Source organism: Strix aluco, chromosome 17 (genome assembly GCF_031877795.1).
Source record: "Strix aluco isolate bStrAlu1 chromosome 17, bStrAlu1.hap1, whole genome shotgun sequence".
Classification (NCBI taxonomy): domain Eukaryota; kingdom Metazoa; phylum Chordata; class Aves; order Strigiformes; family Strigidae; genus Strix; species Strix aluco.
The window spans coordinates 11,431,635-11,448,975 of NC_133947.1; the positions used below are offsets into that span (position 1 = coordinate 11,431,635).

The following is a 17,341-nucleotide window of genomic DNA, read 5'->3' on the forward strand; positions in this document are numbered from 1 at the left end:
GTGTATTTCTGTGTGGAGCGAGGCTGCCTCTGTGATGCCGGTGGCTCCCTGGGGAGCCCTTCTGGATCCCCTCCCCTGGGATGTCAGGGAGTGTTGGATGTTTCCTTTGGGACTGGTCCAAGAGTGACTGGCCCCAAAACCCCTGTTTTCAGGGAAGATGGAGTAAGCCAGACCTGCTACATGCAAAAGAAGATGAACGGCTCCCTGCCCAGCAGCGGTGCTGCTGCTGTGACTTGCCCCAATGGATGTTTCTAACCCAAGCTGGGTCCTTGAGTGCAGCCTTTGCCCACGTTCCCCACACCAGACCTGGTGGGCTCATCCCAGGAGGAGGTCTCACAGTATCGAGTCCTGAGCTGTGGTAAGCCTCCAGGCAGAGAAAACAAACCCCGCCATCTCCAGGCTACTCTAGCCCCAGGAAAGCAGATGACAGAGGAAGCACCATCATGGAAACCTCTTCTTGCTGCTTTTCCTGCTGTCTCACTGGCACATACCTAGGGCACAGAGAGGAATTCCCTTCCTCCCCAGACACCTGGATCCAAAGGTTTTTCACTCAAAGCACGCTGCCAGGAGCTTACCACAATCAGCGACCCTGCCCTGTGCATATTTTTGTGCATTGCCCAGCTCCTCCCAGGTGGGCGCTGGCTGCGGTGGGGGGGGACGACACACACAGATGAGTCTAATCCCTGGTGATAGGAGCTCCCCAGTACAACTGGGTGTTGCTGGAAATGCTGTGCATGGTGGTAGGGACCTGTGCCCAGGGAGAGGAGGGCAGAGGATTTGTTGAGGCAGCTGCAGGTGGATGTACACAGTTGGTGCATTGCCTCAGGGATTTCTACCTTGCAGTGCCCGCAGACAGAAAGCAGCAGGGCTGAGGCAGACCAGATGTCACCATAGCATCCCCTGGCCCCAAAGTCATCTCCTCCTGCCTGCCCGGGGCCAGCAGCTTGGTGACAGAGGTGACACGGGCAACACTGACTCTGTCTGAGGGCGGGAGGAGGGACATCACATGGAGACCTGGAGGCACCAGGCAGCAGTTTCTGGGAGGGTGAAGCCCTCCTGGGCTGCTGCCTTGCCCTTTTCTCTGCAGAGGAGCTGCTGCACTGGGCACAGCAGCCGTTGGGCTGTGCGGGGCCATGAGCGCTGCCAGCCGAGAGACACCCCATGCCTGGAGCTCTGTGTTTAATCAAACCAATTAGCAATTTAATCTTGTTAACAAACCAAGATAATTGCAGCATTATCAAATTAGCCAGCTGTATGGAAATGCCTGCTTAATAGCTGATAATAGCTGGTCCTGATGGAGGAGAGAGGGCTGTGATCTGTGACTAATGACCGGCGGGAGGTGTAATCAGGCTTCTCTGCCCTCTGCCATCACACCAGCCTGGGCTGCTCCGGTGTGGGGATGGCTGGGGGAGCACTGGGGCTCTGCCCCTGCCACCCCATGGTTAGTGTGGCACGGTGCTTCCTGCTCAGAGGGGTGGGGTGGTGTAAGGGTGGCGGAGATTATTTTTTTTCCCTCCAGGCTGGACGCTGCACTGGTCAGAAGCAATGACTGATTTTACACTGAATTTGGCTGACGAGCTCCCAGCCCTCCCTTGACATGGTATGAGCTCTCCAGTTATCTCTGCCCTCCCTTGGCTGAGCTAAGCAGAGAGGTCGTCTTTCACCACAGGACTTCTTCCTTCTCACTCACTGAACAGTTTCTGAGTCTTTGCCTCCCTCCCTCCAGTTCCTCCACAGGGGTGGCCATGGAAGGACTCACTCCAGCAGGTGCTCTTCCCAGCCTTGGCCAGGGAGCTTTGCCTTGGGCAAAATCCCACAGCCAGAGGTTTTATCCTGCTGTATTTGTGGGTTTAAATATCTGACCAGTTCATGCTGCTCTCCAGATTGCCTTGCTCGTGCCTGGCAGTGGGGGTCATTAGGTCAGCCCTTGCGCAGCAGCAGCTCCCACCGCAGGTGCCTTCCAGGCAGTGCCTGCAGGATGCTCCTCCCGGGCAGGGAGGTGTGAAGGGCCGGGAGTTGGGCTGTTTGCAGGGTCTGCAGGTCAAAGGAGATGGAGGCAAAGTGCTTCCTCCCAGCCAGCCACCCAAATGCTCCTTTCCCCTTGTCATCCAGCACTCACTCATTTTCCTCTCTGTTCTCTCTAGTGCATACAGACAGACCAGGCTCCTCTCCCAGTCTGGCCTGGGTCTGCTTGTTGAGAATATGACGTGGCATCAGCCATGGGGTTGGGGAGGGGCTGGCAGGCCCTGTTTGCTGGGCATCAGCATGGGCTGGGGGATGCTCGGCCCCTGCAGCACATGGTGGCAAGGCCTGGCTCTGCTATTGCACCAGGCAGATGCTGGGCAGGTCCCTCAGGCTGCACACACTCTCTCCTGCTGATGTTTCTCAGCATTTGCTGAACTTTTGGCCCTGGCACTCAGCTGTACAAAAATTACAAGAACACCTTAGAGCTGTGGGTTTTTGCCCTGACTTGAGGCTTTCCCAGGAAATTTTCTTCATCTGAATTTTCCCCACCAGCTCAGGTTCAGTGAGAAGCTCATCACCACTTGGGGTTTGGGTCTATGTAACCCCCCTCATCTGCCCTCCAGATGTGCCCCAAGTGGGGTACCCACAGGGAGGCTCTCCCTCCTGCATCCCCCCAGACAGGCAGGGTCAGTCCCCTTCCACAGCCCCATCCAGCTTGGGGTGTGCCTGGGGGGACAGTGTCCTGTCATGTTTCACTCCAGTCCCTTCCCATTGCCCTCTCCTCCTGGGGTCTGTATGCCTCTGGATGGATTTGCTCCCCCAAGCCAGACCCTAACCACACTCTGGGTGTGCAGCTGGACTGTTTTAATCCTCTTACCCAGACAGAAATTCTTGGGTGAAAGCAGCAGTGGAAGCAGCATGTGCTAGGATGGGCCTAGAGAGAGGCAGGAGAAGGTGGGGAAAGGAGTCAACCATTATGAGCATCCCTGGGACAAGATCTTTTATTTTTTAAAGCAGCAGTGGGGAAGCAAAGGGAGAGGACGAACAGGTGGCATGTAGCACCATGCGGCAGCTCTCAGTGGGGTGGTTCTGGAGCCGAGGTGGTCTCTGAGCATGGGCTGGTGGCTGTCCCGGTCCTCCCAGGAGCCAGCGTCAGGCAGGACAAGGTTTAGCAGAGGCGTGGGCAGCTGGCTGGTGCTGGGGTGGCACAGGGATGCTGAGAAGGCCCTCGGTCTGTCCTGGGAGCTGGAGCTCACGCTGAAGAAAGGGAGATGAAGCAGCGAGGATGAGTCTGGTGCTCAGAGTAACCCCAGCCCACATGTTCAGTCATCAATCACTCCACCAGACTGACAGTGGAGGGCTCTGGCAGCCGGACACAGCTCCCTGCCCAGAGCCACCATCACCGTATCCCCCCTCTGCTACCCGGGGAGGTGGGTGCAGGAGGGGGCCTCCCGAGACCCTACCGTAGGAGATGGGGATGGCAGGTGGGCGCGAGATGCATCTCCTCCCGCAGAAGGACGGGCAGCACTTCTTTCCACGCGGACACTGCCAGTTGGTGTAGCACTTGTTGGGTGGGTTGACCATCGCACAGGTGATGTGGACGGGTGGGCAGGACCAGGCGCTGCCTGCAAGAGGAGGGAGTTGTTTGCTCCAGGCTGCCAGCAGCTGAGGGGCCTTGGGGAGATTCTCCCCAGCAAATGCTCCCCTCCTCTCCCCTCCATCCCACAGGATCTCTGCAAACACAGCTCCTTCCCAGACCTTTTTCTTTTCCTCCCTGTACCTCATCCTAGGACATCTCATACCTGTCGGCAGCTCTGTCCAGAGGATGAGCATCCCCACCAGGAGAAGGGCGGCCACTGACTTCATGCTGCTGTTTCCCTGAGAGGTGCAAGCCTGGAGAGCTTGGAGGATGCTGACATTTAAACCCTTGGGGAGGATGGGGGTGGGGAATGGGGCTGGGCATGTGTCGATGTTTGTATCTTTTTCCTCTGCCATTGCGTTGTGTTTTCTGGAAGCCTGGGGTTTCTGGGGTTGCACAAGATACAAACGAGATTGTTCAATTGCTCAAAAAGCAGTTATTCCATTGCACAACTGTCCTCTGCAGCCACACCTGGGGCTGAGGGACAAGCCGAGGGGAGATGGTCCAAGGCATCATCCCCAAGCAGGCTGGAGGTGGTGGAGCTGCTTTCTCCTGGGCAGGTATGCTTCTCCAGGAGAAACCATTGTGGTGACCATGCTGTGTTCCCTTCTGGGGGCCCATTATGTGGGGTTCCTTCTGTACCTTGCTTACACATGGACCTGCAAACCAAACCTTACAGCATGATCCAGATCAGCGTGGGGCTGCCTGTGCCTTCCCAGGCATGATCCTTTGTGATTTTCCCAGAGGAAACCTGCCCCAGGCCCAAACCCTCCTGGCTCCTGTCCCACTGGTGGCATAAGCTAGTGTGGGGAAAGCAGCTTTGGCTTAGCCTTCCCAAGCTCTGTGGGGGGTCACCTGAACCCCAGCATCTTTTCTGGGTGGCTGCTGCCATGCAGGAAGCAGGTTGGTGCTGGAAGAAAGCGGCTGGCTTCACTGGGGTACAAGCATTAGCTCCGTACAGCCCTGTCATCAGCCAAACAGCCCTGGTGTGACTGAGCCCAAACTCCTGATGGTTGTAGGGCTAAGGGGCTGTAGTCCTTGCTCAGAGAGCAAAGATCTCACCAGCCTTCAGGCCTCCATCTTCTTCCTCACAAGGAGATTGTACCCCACCTCTGGGCAAAGCTGTTTTCTTTAGGTGCTCTTGGGCAATGGGAAATTGCTCCATTTCTCACCAGTGGGTCAATGTCCTCCTCACCTTGTGTAACAAGTTCCTGGAGCCTTTTCTTGGGATTTCTGGGGCTGGCAGGAACCCAAACTCTGCTGGTAACAGGCGTTGGGAATGCCCCAGGAGGGGAAGGCACCCCCACAGCCAAACACCCCGTGCTCCTGCAAAGACCAGTCTGGGACAGCCCCTGATTTTGCAGCTGGGCAGGGCAAGGAGCAGCAAAAGCCCAGGTGTTACCCTTACGTGCTCTGTGCAGCCCCTGAGCCCCCCGCCATTGCTCTACGCCAGCCGCTGGAGCCCCCCGCTTTCCATCCAGGGCATGGTGGGCATCTCACTGCACCCTTTCCTGTTCAGACTTCCCTTCTCATGTCTTGATGTGCCACATTAATTGGACTTTATTAACTTACTGGATATCTGTTAATTATTGTCCAATTTTTCGTAATGATTCTGTGGCTGCATTTAGGTCTTTGTAAAGTCATTTATTAAATAACTGGGAGAGCATTTAGCCAACCCAAACAGACTTTCTGGGCTGTGCACCAACAGTTTAGCACTTTTAATGAGAAATACAAGCATTGGATTAATTTTTAAGCAATCCTTTGGTGTTCAGCTGCTGCTGGAGCTGGATAGGACAGTGCTGTGCTCCCAGCTGGTGCCAGGCTCTGGGTGAGGTTGTGCTTGGGGCTGCACCTCCAAGAGAGGAGAAAACACCAAGGAGTAAGGCTTGGATTCAGCTGCAGAGAAGCTGGGGGGAAAAAAATCCATCTGAAGGTCTTTTGATAGTGCTTTATCCATAGCAAATCCATAGGGGAGAAGTCTAAAATCTACTTCTATTGCAAATTCCCATGGAATAACCCAGCCCTCAGCATTTCTGTGCACAGGACCACCTGCCGTCCCTGCACTGCACTCTGCCACATGTGCAGCACCCATTGCCCCAGGCTCCCACAGAGCCATCCCCATCCCACACTGCTCAAACTCTTCTCCATGACAAGCACTTTGTGAGCCTCCTCAAGAGGCAGCAAGGCCTGAGCTTGCAATGCCAAGGATGCTGCCAGCTGATGCTGCAACTTCCCAGCCAGGCCAGGGCTCTCCAGTTTGTATTTCCTGGGGATGGCAGGGAGGGAAGCCAGCAGCCCCGGGTCCCCCAGCTCAGGGCTTGACTATGCAGAGTGCACAAAGCACCCCACAAAGCCGCCCTTGTGCCCTGCCAGGGGATGCAATGCCTTCAGCCTGACACCCAGCTCCATCCATCAGGTCATGGCTGAGGATGCTCCGCTCGCCCCCAGGCCAGGTCCACCGCCTCGGGGTGCCTGGGAGAAGGGGGTGCCCCCGGCCCAGCACACCCTCATTAGCACTGGTGTCTGGTGCCATCTAGTGAAAAGCCATTAATGAGGCTCTGCAGGACCACGCAGACACGGCCCTGCTCCCAGATGCGATCCCACAGCCTGTCCTGGGGATGCTTTCCTGAAAACCCCACCTCAGCTGATGCCCAGCTCCTGCTGCTCTTGCCCCTGCCTCCCGCCTCCCCTCTCACACCTCCCCACCGACACTTTGCCATCCCCGAGGCCAGGCGGTGCTGCCAGCCTTCACCGAGCCTCTCTGCCTCACTGCCAGCCCAGCTCCACTTTGTCTACAAATTCCCTTAATATTTGCCAAAATTACGTTGGGCCAACTGAGACTTAATCATGCCCTCCGGGAATGCCATTATCTACTCTAATCAAGCCTGTTATTAAATGCCAAACTCAGCTAATTTATTCTTCCCCCCCCCCCCCTTTTTTTTTTATTTTCCCCACAGTTACTCTGCATTTTTTAGGGAGCTGCTTACAAAGCAGGGAAGTCCCAGCCCCCCATTTTGGGGTTGCAGAACACTGCTGTGGCTTGTTGGTTACTGTGCTCTTGTAGCAATAGGGTCTGGCTCGGATGTGGCTTGTGACCATCAGCACCTTCCTAACCACCCCCCTGCCCCAGGCTGTCTGCTGGGCTGTGGGGTAGGTGAGAGGGATAGGGGCCTGGGGGGTGGATGGATGGGATATGGGGCTGGCAGGTGGGATGCAGGGCTGACAGGAGGGCCAGCTGGGATATGTGCAGAGCTAATCAGTAGTGCTTCATTTGCTGGCCCAGCAAACAGATATAATGAGGCTACAAATGCCCCAGTCCATGCCCACTGGGACAAGAGCCCTGCTCACAAGCCATCAAACCCTGACGCCCAACTAGGAAACCACTGCTTTTGATGGCATGTGAAAAAAGCTACTCCTCGCCTCATAAGGCGAATACCTGAGCATTTCCCAGCTCCTCTCCCTGGAGCCATCCCAGCAAGCCCCACACCCCAGCCCAGACCTGCTTTCAGCCTCCTGCTTACTGACTCCAAATCCCAGCCTCAAGCACATGAAGCCTCACCACATCCCAGCTCCAGCCCCCTAGGACAGGAGTCCCATGGAGCAAAGCACTCCTGAAGGTGGGACCAGCAGGATGTGTGTCCCCAGCCACCCCTGAAAGTGCCCTATAAACCCACTAGGAATATTCACGGAAGTGGAGGCACCCAGGCTCTGCAAAGCAAATTGGCTAAGGTGGGTGCTGGAGCCACTAACACTGTCCCTGGGGAGAAGGAGCTGTGCCAAAGCGGTGTGAGCCCAGGACTGTAACCCTCCTCCTCCTCCCACCAGCCCAGGGCTGCACAGCACCCTGCACAGCCCCATGAGCCCCCACCCTGGGCACACAAATCCCTCCTGCACAAGCTGCTAGTTCAGAAGCAACAGCTCCTCCCAGTCACACTTTGCTCTCACCTCCTTACAGGACCAGCAAGCAAGGTGGGTACATGAAGGACCCCGCCAAAACCTGTCATTGTCCCTATCCAGCAGCATCTGCCTGCACGTGAGAGACAGGACTAAGTGGAGACCTCTTTCCTCCAGGTGTGGGGCACAGGGGCTACATCAAGGTGGGCTTCTGTGACTAAAAAGTCACCTCTGCCCCATACACCTGTGGGTGATGGGTCTCTGGCTGCCTCAGCATCCCTCCCCGTGCAGCCAGCCAGGGAGTTCATCCCCCATGGGTGTAAGTGGCCCTGCACCACTGACTTGGCACGTTTACACCCCCCTAAAGCAGGTGCTGAGCTCCCCATGGTCTGACAAGCAAACACTGGGAATGGTGACACAGCAACCGTACCACGCTGGCTCCCTCCAGCTGAGGCTGGGTCTGCAGCATCCTGGGGTGCCCACAGAGCAAAGATTTTCCCAAAAGATTTTTGGAGCCTGAGGACAGGGGATCTTTGCAAAAGACAAGAGGCTCCTGTTCTGACACAGAGATGTCCAGCCGAAAGGAGAGGGACATGTCATACAAATCTTCAGGGTGTTTATTGTCAGGATAGAAATTTCTTTATATAAAAGAAGTGTTTAAAAATAGCACTATCCTGCTCTCAAAATGAAATATATATATATATATACACACACATGTAGATATTTATAGAAAGAATTATTACCATTTTGCTATGTGATAAAAAACCAAACAAGATAATGACCAATTCCCAAACAATTGTGCCAAAACAGGGGCAACAGGATCTGCCGATTCCTGCCGCCCGCTTTCCCCTGGGTGCACACCCGGGCACCGTGCCGGGAGGCGGCTGGGCCGCACGCATCCCCCTGCACTGCCCGCGGCGCCCGGCTCGCCTCGCCCCACCACTTGGCAGCAGACGCTGAGATGGGAGAAGCTCTCAGGGTGCGATCACTGTAGGTTTTTTTTCTCTTGCAAAGCAGCTTGCTGGGCACTGGGGGCCGGGGGGCTGGGCAGGGCTGATTCATCCCAGTCGCTCTGGTAAAAGGCCAGCTGTCACATCTCCCTCGTCCAAAGCCCAGCCTGCCCTCACAGTCATCCCACCTCATCCCGGACCTGCCAGTTCGGAGGAATGAGGCAACAGCGACGGCTGAACCCCTTGGCTTTGCAGCTGGGGTTTTGCTCAAGTTCTTTTTTGGGTTTTTTTTAGGATTTTTGTTTTTTTAAATACACTTCGCATCCCCCTGGGGATTTTGCGATACAAAACAAACACTGATGCTTTACAATAACCTAGCAATAACAATGCCATGTAGCTACTGTACGTCCCCATGCCCCGTCGGAGCGCTGCAGCCCTCTGCAAGGATCACTTCTTCTTGGCAATCTGCTTTTCCAAGTCTTCAAGTCTGGCTGTCATCTGAGCAAGTGAACGTGCTAAGGAAACAGTGTGAGCCAGATGGTCTGGTGGGCAAAGGGCTTCTTCCCCTTGAAGGAGCCTAAAATTTTCCCCAATCCCATTTATCCACCCTCTCTTCCCAGTGTACAGTCTGTCCCCAGGCTGCCCTGCACCCCAGCAAGCCCAGGCATCACCCCAAAGGATATTTTTCTCGGTCAGGCTCTGCAGGATGGCCACGGTGTTCGTCTGGAACTGCACCAGTGCTTCACACTCACATGGGCTGCGGATCTCCGTCTCCCCTTTGCCCTCCTCTGTGACCACGGGGGTTTGGGTACAGTCAGAGCCGCGGCCCCGTGGTGTCTGGCTCTCCCCTGCTCCCGCACAGCACAAGTCCCTTCTCCCTACAACCACCCACTGGGGCCACACCTGAGCCTCGGGGCTCTCCTGCCGCCCATTTTCCCCTCTTCTTCCAGCCTCGGTCCTTTTTGCCAGCCTGCATCCCTGCTAGCCCAGCAAGCTCACTGGCAGGCATCCTGCGGAGCTGCCACACTCGTGGTCACAGTGTGCCAAGGACAGCCAGTGCTGAGCTGCACTTTGCCTTCCAGCTGCCATGGCAAGGGGGATGCTGACCCCACGTCTGCAGCCCTGACAGGGTCCCAAGGGCACTGGGGAGCCCCAGCCTGCCCCAGGGCCGGGAGACCCTCACAGTAACCCATCATGGCCCTTCTGCACCCAGCAGCAGCAGAAGCACAGGTCTGGATGAGACAGGCCATCTTCAGAGCTGGGGCAGCACCCCTCGAGGTGGGGTGGCCATTCACATTAATACTTTTACAATTAAAGCCCCCAGCTTCACCTTCTCTTCCAAATCCCTCTGTGAGACCCACCTCTATACCCGCAACAGCCTGCTGAGATCCAGAGGCAGCCTAGGCTCACACCAGCCCAGCTCAGCCCCAGGGTACACGACACAGGGTGACAGACACAGAAACCACCCCAGTGGGAGAGGAGGGCTGAGCCCGCTGGTGTGGCCAGAGGCACCCACCTGGGCAGATGTTCAGCTTGAAGTTCTCCACGAGGTGGGTCATGGTGGTGAAGTCTGCCGAGTAGGAGAAGTGCTGCTCCACTGGCTCAGAGGCGATGGCTCTCAGCTCCTCTTCCACAGCCTTGCCGACACCCACGGCGAACATGACGATCCCTGTGTGGCACAGATAGACGTGAGCACTGCGCTGGCCACCCTGCATCAAGCAGTCCCAAGCCCAGAGGGAGCAAAGCCAAGGATGCAGGGTTTCCCCTGGGCTTCCCAAATACACAGCAGGAATTTGGGAAGGATGGGCAGGAGCGCAGCAGCAGCGCTGCGGTGCAGGCTGATGCATGAAGGATGCTGCTCGGAGCACTCTGTGACCACAGCAGAGACACACCTGCCCCTGCGGACCCACACGATGCAGCACCTCGAGGCTGGATGCTGCAGCCTCCCCCAGAGCCAGCTACCCCGAGGAACCATCCTGGGATGCCCAAAGCACTGCAATTTGGGGTTCCCCAGCCCCCTGCACCTGAGTCCTTGGCTCTCCTGGCCCATTCGGAGATGTCATCCTGGGAGCGTCCGTCTGTGAAGACGAGCCCAATTCTGGGCACGTTGTGGGAGAGAGGCCTGGCACCTTCCAGCTCAGAGAAGCTGTGCTCCACCATGTGCTTGAGAGCAAGGCCTGTCATGGTGCCTTTCTCCATGTACTCCACCTCCATCACCGCTTTCTTGATCTCGTCCGCACTGTGGTACTTGTTGAGGGGGAACTCGGTGCGGACGCGGCTGGAGTACTGCACCAGCCCCACCCGCGTGCCGTGGGGGGACACCTCCAGCAGGTCCACGATGCGGTTCACAAACTGCTTCACCAGCTCGAAGTTTTGGGGCCGGACACTCTTGGAGCCATCGATCACCATCACCAGGTCAATGTGCCCAGCCCCGCACTCTGTGGGCACAGGGGGAAGGTGAGAAGGGACACCACTGGGTGAAGATGCCCAGGGCTGGGGGAGAGCTGCTGGGCTTCAGAACACCACATGGACCCCCTGGATCTGCAGCTGGGGTGAGGCCAGGAAATGGGGCAAAGGTCAAAGGGAATCTCAGCCCCAAAACCTCCACTGCCACCCCAGCATCCCCTGAAACTCTTTCCTAGGTCTCCCTTTTCCTGAACCTTTCCTCAAAGCTCCTGTTGCATCTTCTGGGCCATGTCTCTGAGGACACAAGCCCACATCCATCCCCACAGCAGCCAGGGCGCTCCCCCAAGCCCAGCCAGCTCTCCATCCCCTTCCAACCCAGCTCAGACAAAGTCCCACTTAGACCCCCAGCCTAGTTTCAGGTAAGCCCTCGCCAGGAGCACAGAGCCCAGACAAGCAGGATGCCAAGAGCCGCATCCTGGTACTCACTGCTGCACGCCTTGCCATCAGCCTGGAGCTGCTGGCCCTCGGGGCACACGCAGCGGTAGGAGCCCTCCGTGCTCACACACTTGAACTCGCAGCCATGATCCACCCCATTGCAGAGGTCAGTGGCTGGAAGACAAGCCAAGGGCACAGGGTTATCCCCATCCAAATGGGGTGGCCCAGGAACAGCCCTTCCCCTGGGGACCAGGCAGGACATAAAGGCATCTGCCTCAGGGACGTACCCCTGCAGGACCGGCTGTCGGGCTGCAGCGTGAACCCGCTGCGGCAGCGGCAGTAGTGCCCGTTGGGGATGCTCACACACTCGTGCTGGCAGCTGTGGTTTCCGAAGCTGCAGTAATCGATCACTGGTGAGAGAACGAGAGGGGTCGGCAGAAAGGGAAAGGCAAGAGAAGAAGAGGGAGAGTGAGAAGCAAATGAAGAAGTGTCAGGAAGGGAGATGGCCACTTACTAGAGCAGCTCCTCTTGTCCTGGTTGAGGTAGTAACCCACGCGGCAGTGGCACGAGTATGACCCGCGAGCGCTGACGCACTGGTGTTGACAGCCGTGTCTCCCATCTGCACAGGCATCAATGGCTGCGGGGGAACAGGACACCCGTCACCCTCCTGTCCCAGCCTCCCCAGGACAGCTGAGCAGGGACTGCTCCAGAGCTTCAAAGCAGCTCCCAGCACCATGAGACAAGAAGGAAAAGTCCAGGGTGGTGGCCAGACCAACTAATACAACTCTGCACTCAACATACTGGGCCAAAACACTGTGTACTTTGGTGGCTGGGATGTGCATCCTCTGGTACCTACTGCCCGGAGCCCCTCAGGTGACAGGCAGTTGGTTGTGCCCACATGAGCCCCAAGTGTCCCATCCCAGAGAGGTGACCAGGATTTAGCAGTGCTGAGCATCCACAGTTATTACAGACCCGGGAGGCAGCGGGCCCAGCGAACAGAGCACCAGGGCTGCTGCTGGCCTCGCTGCGTACTCCGCTGCATTTCAGCTTCCCTCCACGAGACCTGTAACTACAAGCCCTCTATGAGAGTTAGGGTAAAAAAAGGGTTTTTACGGGAACAGGTCTTTCTGTCCATGTTGAGTCTGTAGCCTGGGTTGCATTCACAGTAGAAGGAGCCAGGGGTGTTGACGCAGCTGTGCTGGCAGCCGTGCTCCTGTTCCATGCACATGTCCACCCCTGCAAGACAGAACAGGCACTAGAGTGACCCATGGGCATGCCAGATGCACAAGGACCCCAGCACTGGCATGTGCCTTGTCCCTGCAGCCAAAGCCACTGGGATAACCCCCACAGTCCCAGCCCTTCCAGCCCCAGTGCTCACTCACTGATTTCCAGCGTACCAACACGGACACTATGCGGGGCAGGTTTCTAACCGCCTCAGCTTTCCCATCTACCCGAGAGCTAAATCAACACTTGCTCATTATTAATTGATATAGTTGATAGCTTGAGCTGAGTAAGCAAAAGCTTGAGCTCAGCCAGAACGTGCTGAAGGAGCCAGGTCTGTGTGTCCGTGCGGCCAGGAGCCTGCAGAGCCGGCCGGAAAGTGGGCACCAGGGCAGGCAGGCGATGGGCAGGGCATTGTAAGCAAAGGCATCAGGCGCAGGAGCACATCAGGGCCCCAGGGGGTAATATCTGGTCAGGCCTGGACCCCCGCCCCAGCAAGCAGGGCCTCACCACAACACTAACACAGCCCTGCAGGCACGCATGTGCTCCTGGCTAGGAAACGCTGCCTGGAAGATGCTGGCAGCTGTCTTCTGCCCTTTGACAGATGCTGAAGCATGTGAGCAAGGTCTTGCCAGCCTGCTGCAGTGCCAGGTCTCCGGCAAAGCCTGCCAGCATGGGAGGGGACAGACAGGTCCCAGTCTGTGAGTTCCTGACCCATGCCAGCACAGTCACGGTGCAAACCAGCCTCCCGGCTCCCAGCCAAGACCGGCTGGCTGCTCCAGAGCAGCACCACGCGCCCGGGGTTTTATTAAACACAAATGTGCACGCAGCAGATGCCATGCACATGTCTGTGTAGGAGGAGACCCTGCTAGAGCCTTGTCGAAATGTATATGGAACTCAGGGATGTGTCACCTGTCCCCGTCACACCCAGGGAAACCAGCTCCGCATTTTCTGCTCTTTAATATTCCCACCACTGCTGCTACCACATCCTGACTTGGGGTAGAGCTACCAGACATGGGTGAAGAAAAGCGCTTGCTTGCAATGCTTTCAAAGCTTTCCTTATCTCACCCCAGCAGAGGAAACAGGAGCAAGAGGAAAGGTGAGCAAGAGGAAAGGCCACCTATCCCAGCACCTCACTGGGGAGGTTGCTTCCCTGTCCACGCTGCTCCTAGCGAGGGCAGCCACCCCAAACACCCATCCGAAGGTCATCTTCTAGCCTGGGTGAGGAGCAGGATGAGGGCAATCCTTGCCACTCCACCACTGTGGCTCTCACCCACCGCAGAGCTTGTCCTGGAACTGCTTCCCAAACTGCTGGATGAGCTCGAAGGACTCCACCAGGAAGACGTGCTCCTCCAGCGGCGGCGAGGCCATGGCCCGCAGTGAGTTCATGTCTGCCCGCTGGATGCCCACGGCGTAGATCTCGATGCCAGCGTTCCGGGCCTGGGTGGCCACCTCGGTGACACGGTCCTGGGGCCGTCCATCCGTCACGATGATGGCAATGCGGGGGATCTTCTTGTGCAGAGGGCGCGCACCCTCCTGCGTGGTGAAGGCCACGTTCATGGCATACTGGATGGCCAGCCCCGTCATGGTGCCCTGGGCCAGCGGGACGATGCTGTTGATGGCCTTCTCCATGTCTGCCCGCGTGAAGAAGGTCTTGAGGGAGAAGATGTTCTGCACCTGGCTGGAGTACTGGATCACCCCCACCCGCGTGGCGTTGGGGCCCACATCCAGGCTGCCGATGATGTCTATCATGAACCGCCGCATGGTCTCGAACTCGAAGGGGCGCACGCTGCGGGAGCTGTCGATCACAAACACGATGTCCAGGGGGCCCGTCCTGCACTTCAGGGCTGGAAGGGGGCAAAGAGATGGTTCAGCCTTGCGGCCGCCTGCAAGAAGCCAGGCTGGGAGTGGAGACATCCCCATCAGGTGGCTTGAGGGGTGCTCAGTGCGGGATGGGGAGGGCAGGCCTGGGCAGCCCCCACAGACCAGCACCTCTCCACTGCCAAATAAACCCATGGAAGGTGCTGGCAGAGCAGGAACAGGGATGACAGGCTGGGGAGACATGTCCTGGCCATGGGGGGAAATGGCAGCATCGCCTCCTCCCCAACACTGTCCCCACAGCCAGACCCAGCTCCTGCTCCCTGTATTTCCACAGCCAATGGCCCCCGGGGCTGCAGAGTTGTTAGATGCCTGTCTGTTGGCATCTACCCTGGCCAGGTTTAGGCAGAAGTTTAGGCAGCAGTGTCTTCATCTCTGCAGCAAATCAGAGCATTAAAGCGTAGAACAGCCCAGTGCCTCGTGCTGTCCTCCGCAAGCTGCAGCTCCTGCTCCAGAGCTCTGTGCCGCATGGGCTCCCGCTGCTGTGGTGCTAAGCAGGGAAATATTGCTTTGGGCAATTCTTCTGTCCCCCCCCAGCTCCAGCCTCCCCTGGTTTTTACTGCATTTTGCCACTTTCTGCCTAAAACCAGGGCTTGCTTTGTTGGTTTTAGTATTTTTTTTAAGAGTAGAAAATGAGACAATGAAAAGCATAGCAAAGGGCGCGCACATGGCAGGGATCGAGCCAAAGAGCCTCTTTTGGACATATGGGTGCTACTTCCAGTGCAAACTGGGAGAGTGTTTAGCAAGTGAAATGCCAATGAACATATTTTGCTTGGCTTAAGTGTACCCAAGCCTGGGAGAATTTGGCCCTAATGGTAAGCAAACACTTTGAGTTCCCTTGGGATGATGCCCAGACCCAGGCTGTCATCTCAACTGCTCCAAAGGTCTCTGAAGACATACCCGCTCCTTTCTCTGTTTGGTGCCTTCACTGTTTTTAAACTGGAATTGATTTAGTCCCCCCTGCCCTTGGAAGAGAGAGGCTGGTACCCCTGGGTTTGCTTTGTACCCCCACCAGGAGACCCACGTGCAGGGAGGGGGTTCCCCCTCATGCCTGTGCCTCCTGCTGAGGTCAAAGCCTGCGGGCAGGAGGGTGACAAGCCCTGAGCTGGACTGTGTCAAGGCTGAGGATGTGCCCAGAGCAAGTGGCACCAGACCCACCATGCTGGGGCCAGGCTCGGGCTCCTGCTCCCCTCAGCAGCACCAGGAAGTTCAGGTCCCATGCCTGGGGGGATCCTCCATCCTCCTGGGGATGCCTCCAAAGAAGAGGCATCAGGTCCCCCCATCTCAAGCATCAAGCTGTCCTCCAAGGGCTTCACTGCCCTGAGACACTCACTTCTCCCTCCTCCAGGCAATTCCCACTGGCCGGGGCTCACCTGCAGGCTTTGGTCTGGCTTCCAGCGTTGTCAGAAGAAGCAGGAGGAGAGGGACAACCGGCAGGAGCTTCATCATGGCTCTACGAGACCACACGGCTCTGGGGCTCGGGGGAATTGCTGCGGGGAGATGATGATGTGCAGTCAGTGCTGAGGGTGGGCTGAGCCGCAGGGCCACACTCGCCTGCAGTGGGAGTCCCAAGGCAGTGCCAAAAACCCTGGGCAGCAGCAGTTTTGACAGATCCGTCCCCAAACTTCTCTGAACCCACGTGGGACTTTTCCCATTCAAGGACTGGCAATCTCAGCACAGCTAAATTTCATTACAGTAGCAACGATCTGCCAAAGGGTCTGATTTTCTGCTCTGGGTGGAGCTGGCCATCAGACAAGCCTTATTTTCACTTGCAAACCAGGCGGATGGGATGTTCAGCCAAATGCTTTTTCACTGGCGGTGCAGCTGCTCTCTGCAGCCAGCCGGAGAGTGGGAACGCTGCACCCAGGGACGGGCAGCACCAGCTCTCCTGCCACTCCCTCCACATGGGAAAAGAAGCCCCCAGATGAAATACCAGCACAGAGGAAACCTGCTCAAAAGTCACTGGCAAAGATCATTTTTCCAAGAAGCTCCATAAATTAATTCTCTGCCTTTTTCCAAACTACCTCTGGAGAGCAGAAAGCAGAAGCCTCCGCAGGTACAAGGCATAACGGTGCCTGTGCAGATGGGCTTGCACCCGCTGCCCCCGGGCAGGGTGCTGGGGAAGCACTGCCAGCCTGCTGCTCTCCTTCTTCCCATCACCCCATCACTCTGTCACCAGCACTTTGCAGCTCTCCCTGTCCTGCTGGCTTTTCCAAGGGATGGTCTGCACCCCGATAGTTCTTTCATGCATTTGAGGTGGGATAGTTGGGGGAAAAGATATTTAGATCGGTTACCCAAAACCTCAGCTTGTCACTTGTCTCCCTCCGTGCCCACCTCTGTTGTCTTGCCTTGCCTTTCCCTGCCCTTGCCTGGCTCCTGCAGGGACACAGATTTATTTGGTTTATTTTTATTCCAGCTTTGGTTGGAAACCCAAGGAGCTGGGAGGGGGAAATGCCACAGTTAATGTGGCTTCCCCCAGGAGATGTGCAGAGCCACAACGGGGCACAGATACTGGAAGGGTGCTTTTAAAAAAAGCACATGGAAATTCATTTTATCGGTAGTTATCAGCTGGTATTTATTTAGCCCTGGGAGGTCTCAGTTGTAATTCATCACCAGGGTTGCCATTTAATTGCTCAGTGGTTACGTGCAGCCCTGAACCTCATGTATTTGATAGCAGGGACACTAGTAATAGGTTTCACAGCTGCATCTTAAAATTCTCTCCAGACTCGGTGTTCACACCTGAAAAATGATATTGAAGAATTAGAAGCAGAGAAAAGTGCTACAAGAGGAAACTGGGATCCACAATACCAGTCTCAGAGACATGGCCTTTTCCTGGGGAGCGTGAGCAGCCCAGCCAGCCCGGGATGTGGGGGTTCCACGGCCAGTGTCGGGAGCCCCTGCAGAGCCGTGCAGTGGAGCGGCTGGCGAGATCACTCCAGGTTGCGGAGATGAG

The 17,341-nt window shown here is 56.7% G+C and overlaps 2 protein-coding genes across 2 annotated transcripts; both read right to left on the minus strand.

The window, feature by feature from the left end:
* Nucleotides 1–2,950: 2,950 nt before the first annotated feature.
* LOC141931163 (caltrin-like protein 2) lies at nt 2,951–3,889 on the minus strand. The gene is made up of 3 exons (XM_074843004.1): nt 3,768–3,889; nt 3,429–3,590; nt 2,951–3,222 (listed from the first exon to the last, which is right to left on the minus strand). The coding sequence occupies exons 1-3, from the start codon at nt 3,829–3,831 to the stop codon at nt 3,218–3,220; spliced, it is 231 nt and encodes a 76-aa protein (XP_074699105.1). The 5' UTR covers nt 3,832–3,889; the 3' UTR covers nt 2,951–3,217.
* Nucleotides 3,890–8,097: 4,208 nt separating this feature from the next.
* On the minus strand, nt 8,098–15,860 carry MATN4 (matrilin 4). The gene is made up of 10 exons (XM_074842901.1): nt 15,762–15,860; nt 13,788–14,357; nt 12,403–12,525; nt 11,804–11,926; nt 11,577–11,699; nt 11,341–11,463; nt 10,473–10,886; nt 9,965–10,117; nt 9,132–9,236; nt 8,098–8,954 (listed from the first exon to the last, which is right to left on the minus strand). Exons 1-10 carry the CDS (start codon nt 15,835–15,837, stop codon nt 8,896–8,898), a joined length of 1,869 nt encoding a protein of 622 aa, XP_074699002.1. The 5' UTR covers nt 15,838–15,860; the 3' UTR covers nt 8,098–8,895.
* Between the last annotated feature and the right edge of the window lie 1,481 nt (nt 15,861–17,341).

Excerpts from the sequence above, each read along its gene's own strand:
- LOC141931163 (XM_074843004.1), bottom strand. The coding sequence starts at position 3,831 with ATGAAGTCAGTGGCCGCCCTTCTCCTGGTGGGGATGCTCATCCTCTGG. Across the intron at positions 3,591-3,767 it reads CTGGACAGAGCTGCCGACAG|GCAGCGCCTGGTCCTGCCCA; the intron begins GTATGAGATGTC and ends CTCCTCTTGCAG.
- MATN4 (XM_074842901.1), bottom strand. The coding sequence starts at position 15,837 with ATGATGAAGCTCCTGCCGGTTGTCCCTCTCCTCCTGCTTCTTCTGACA. Across the intron at positions 11,927-12,402 it reads GGACAGAAAGACCTGTTCCC|CCATTGATGCCTGTGCAGAT; the intron begins GTAAAAACCCTT and ends GTTCCCCCGCAG. Across the intron at positions 11,700-11,803 it reads GGACAAGAGGAGCTGCTCTA|TGATCGATTACTGCAGCTTC; the intron begins GTAAGTGGCCAT and ends TTCTCTCACCAG.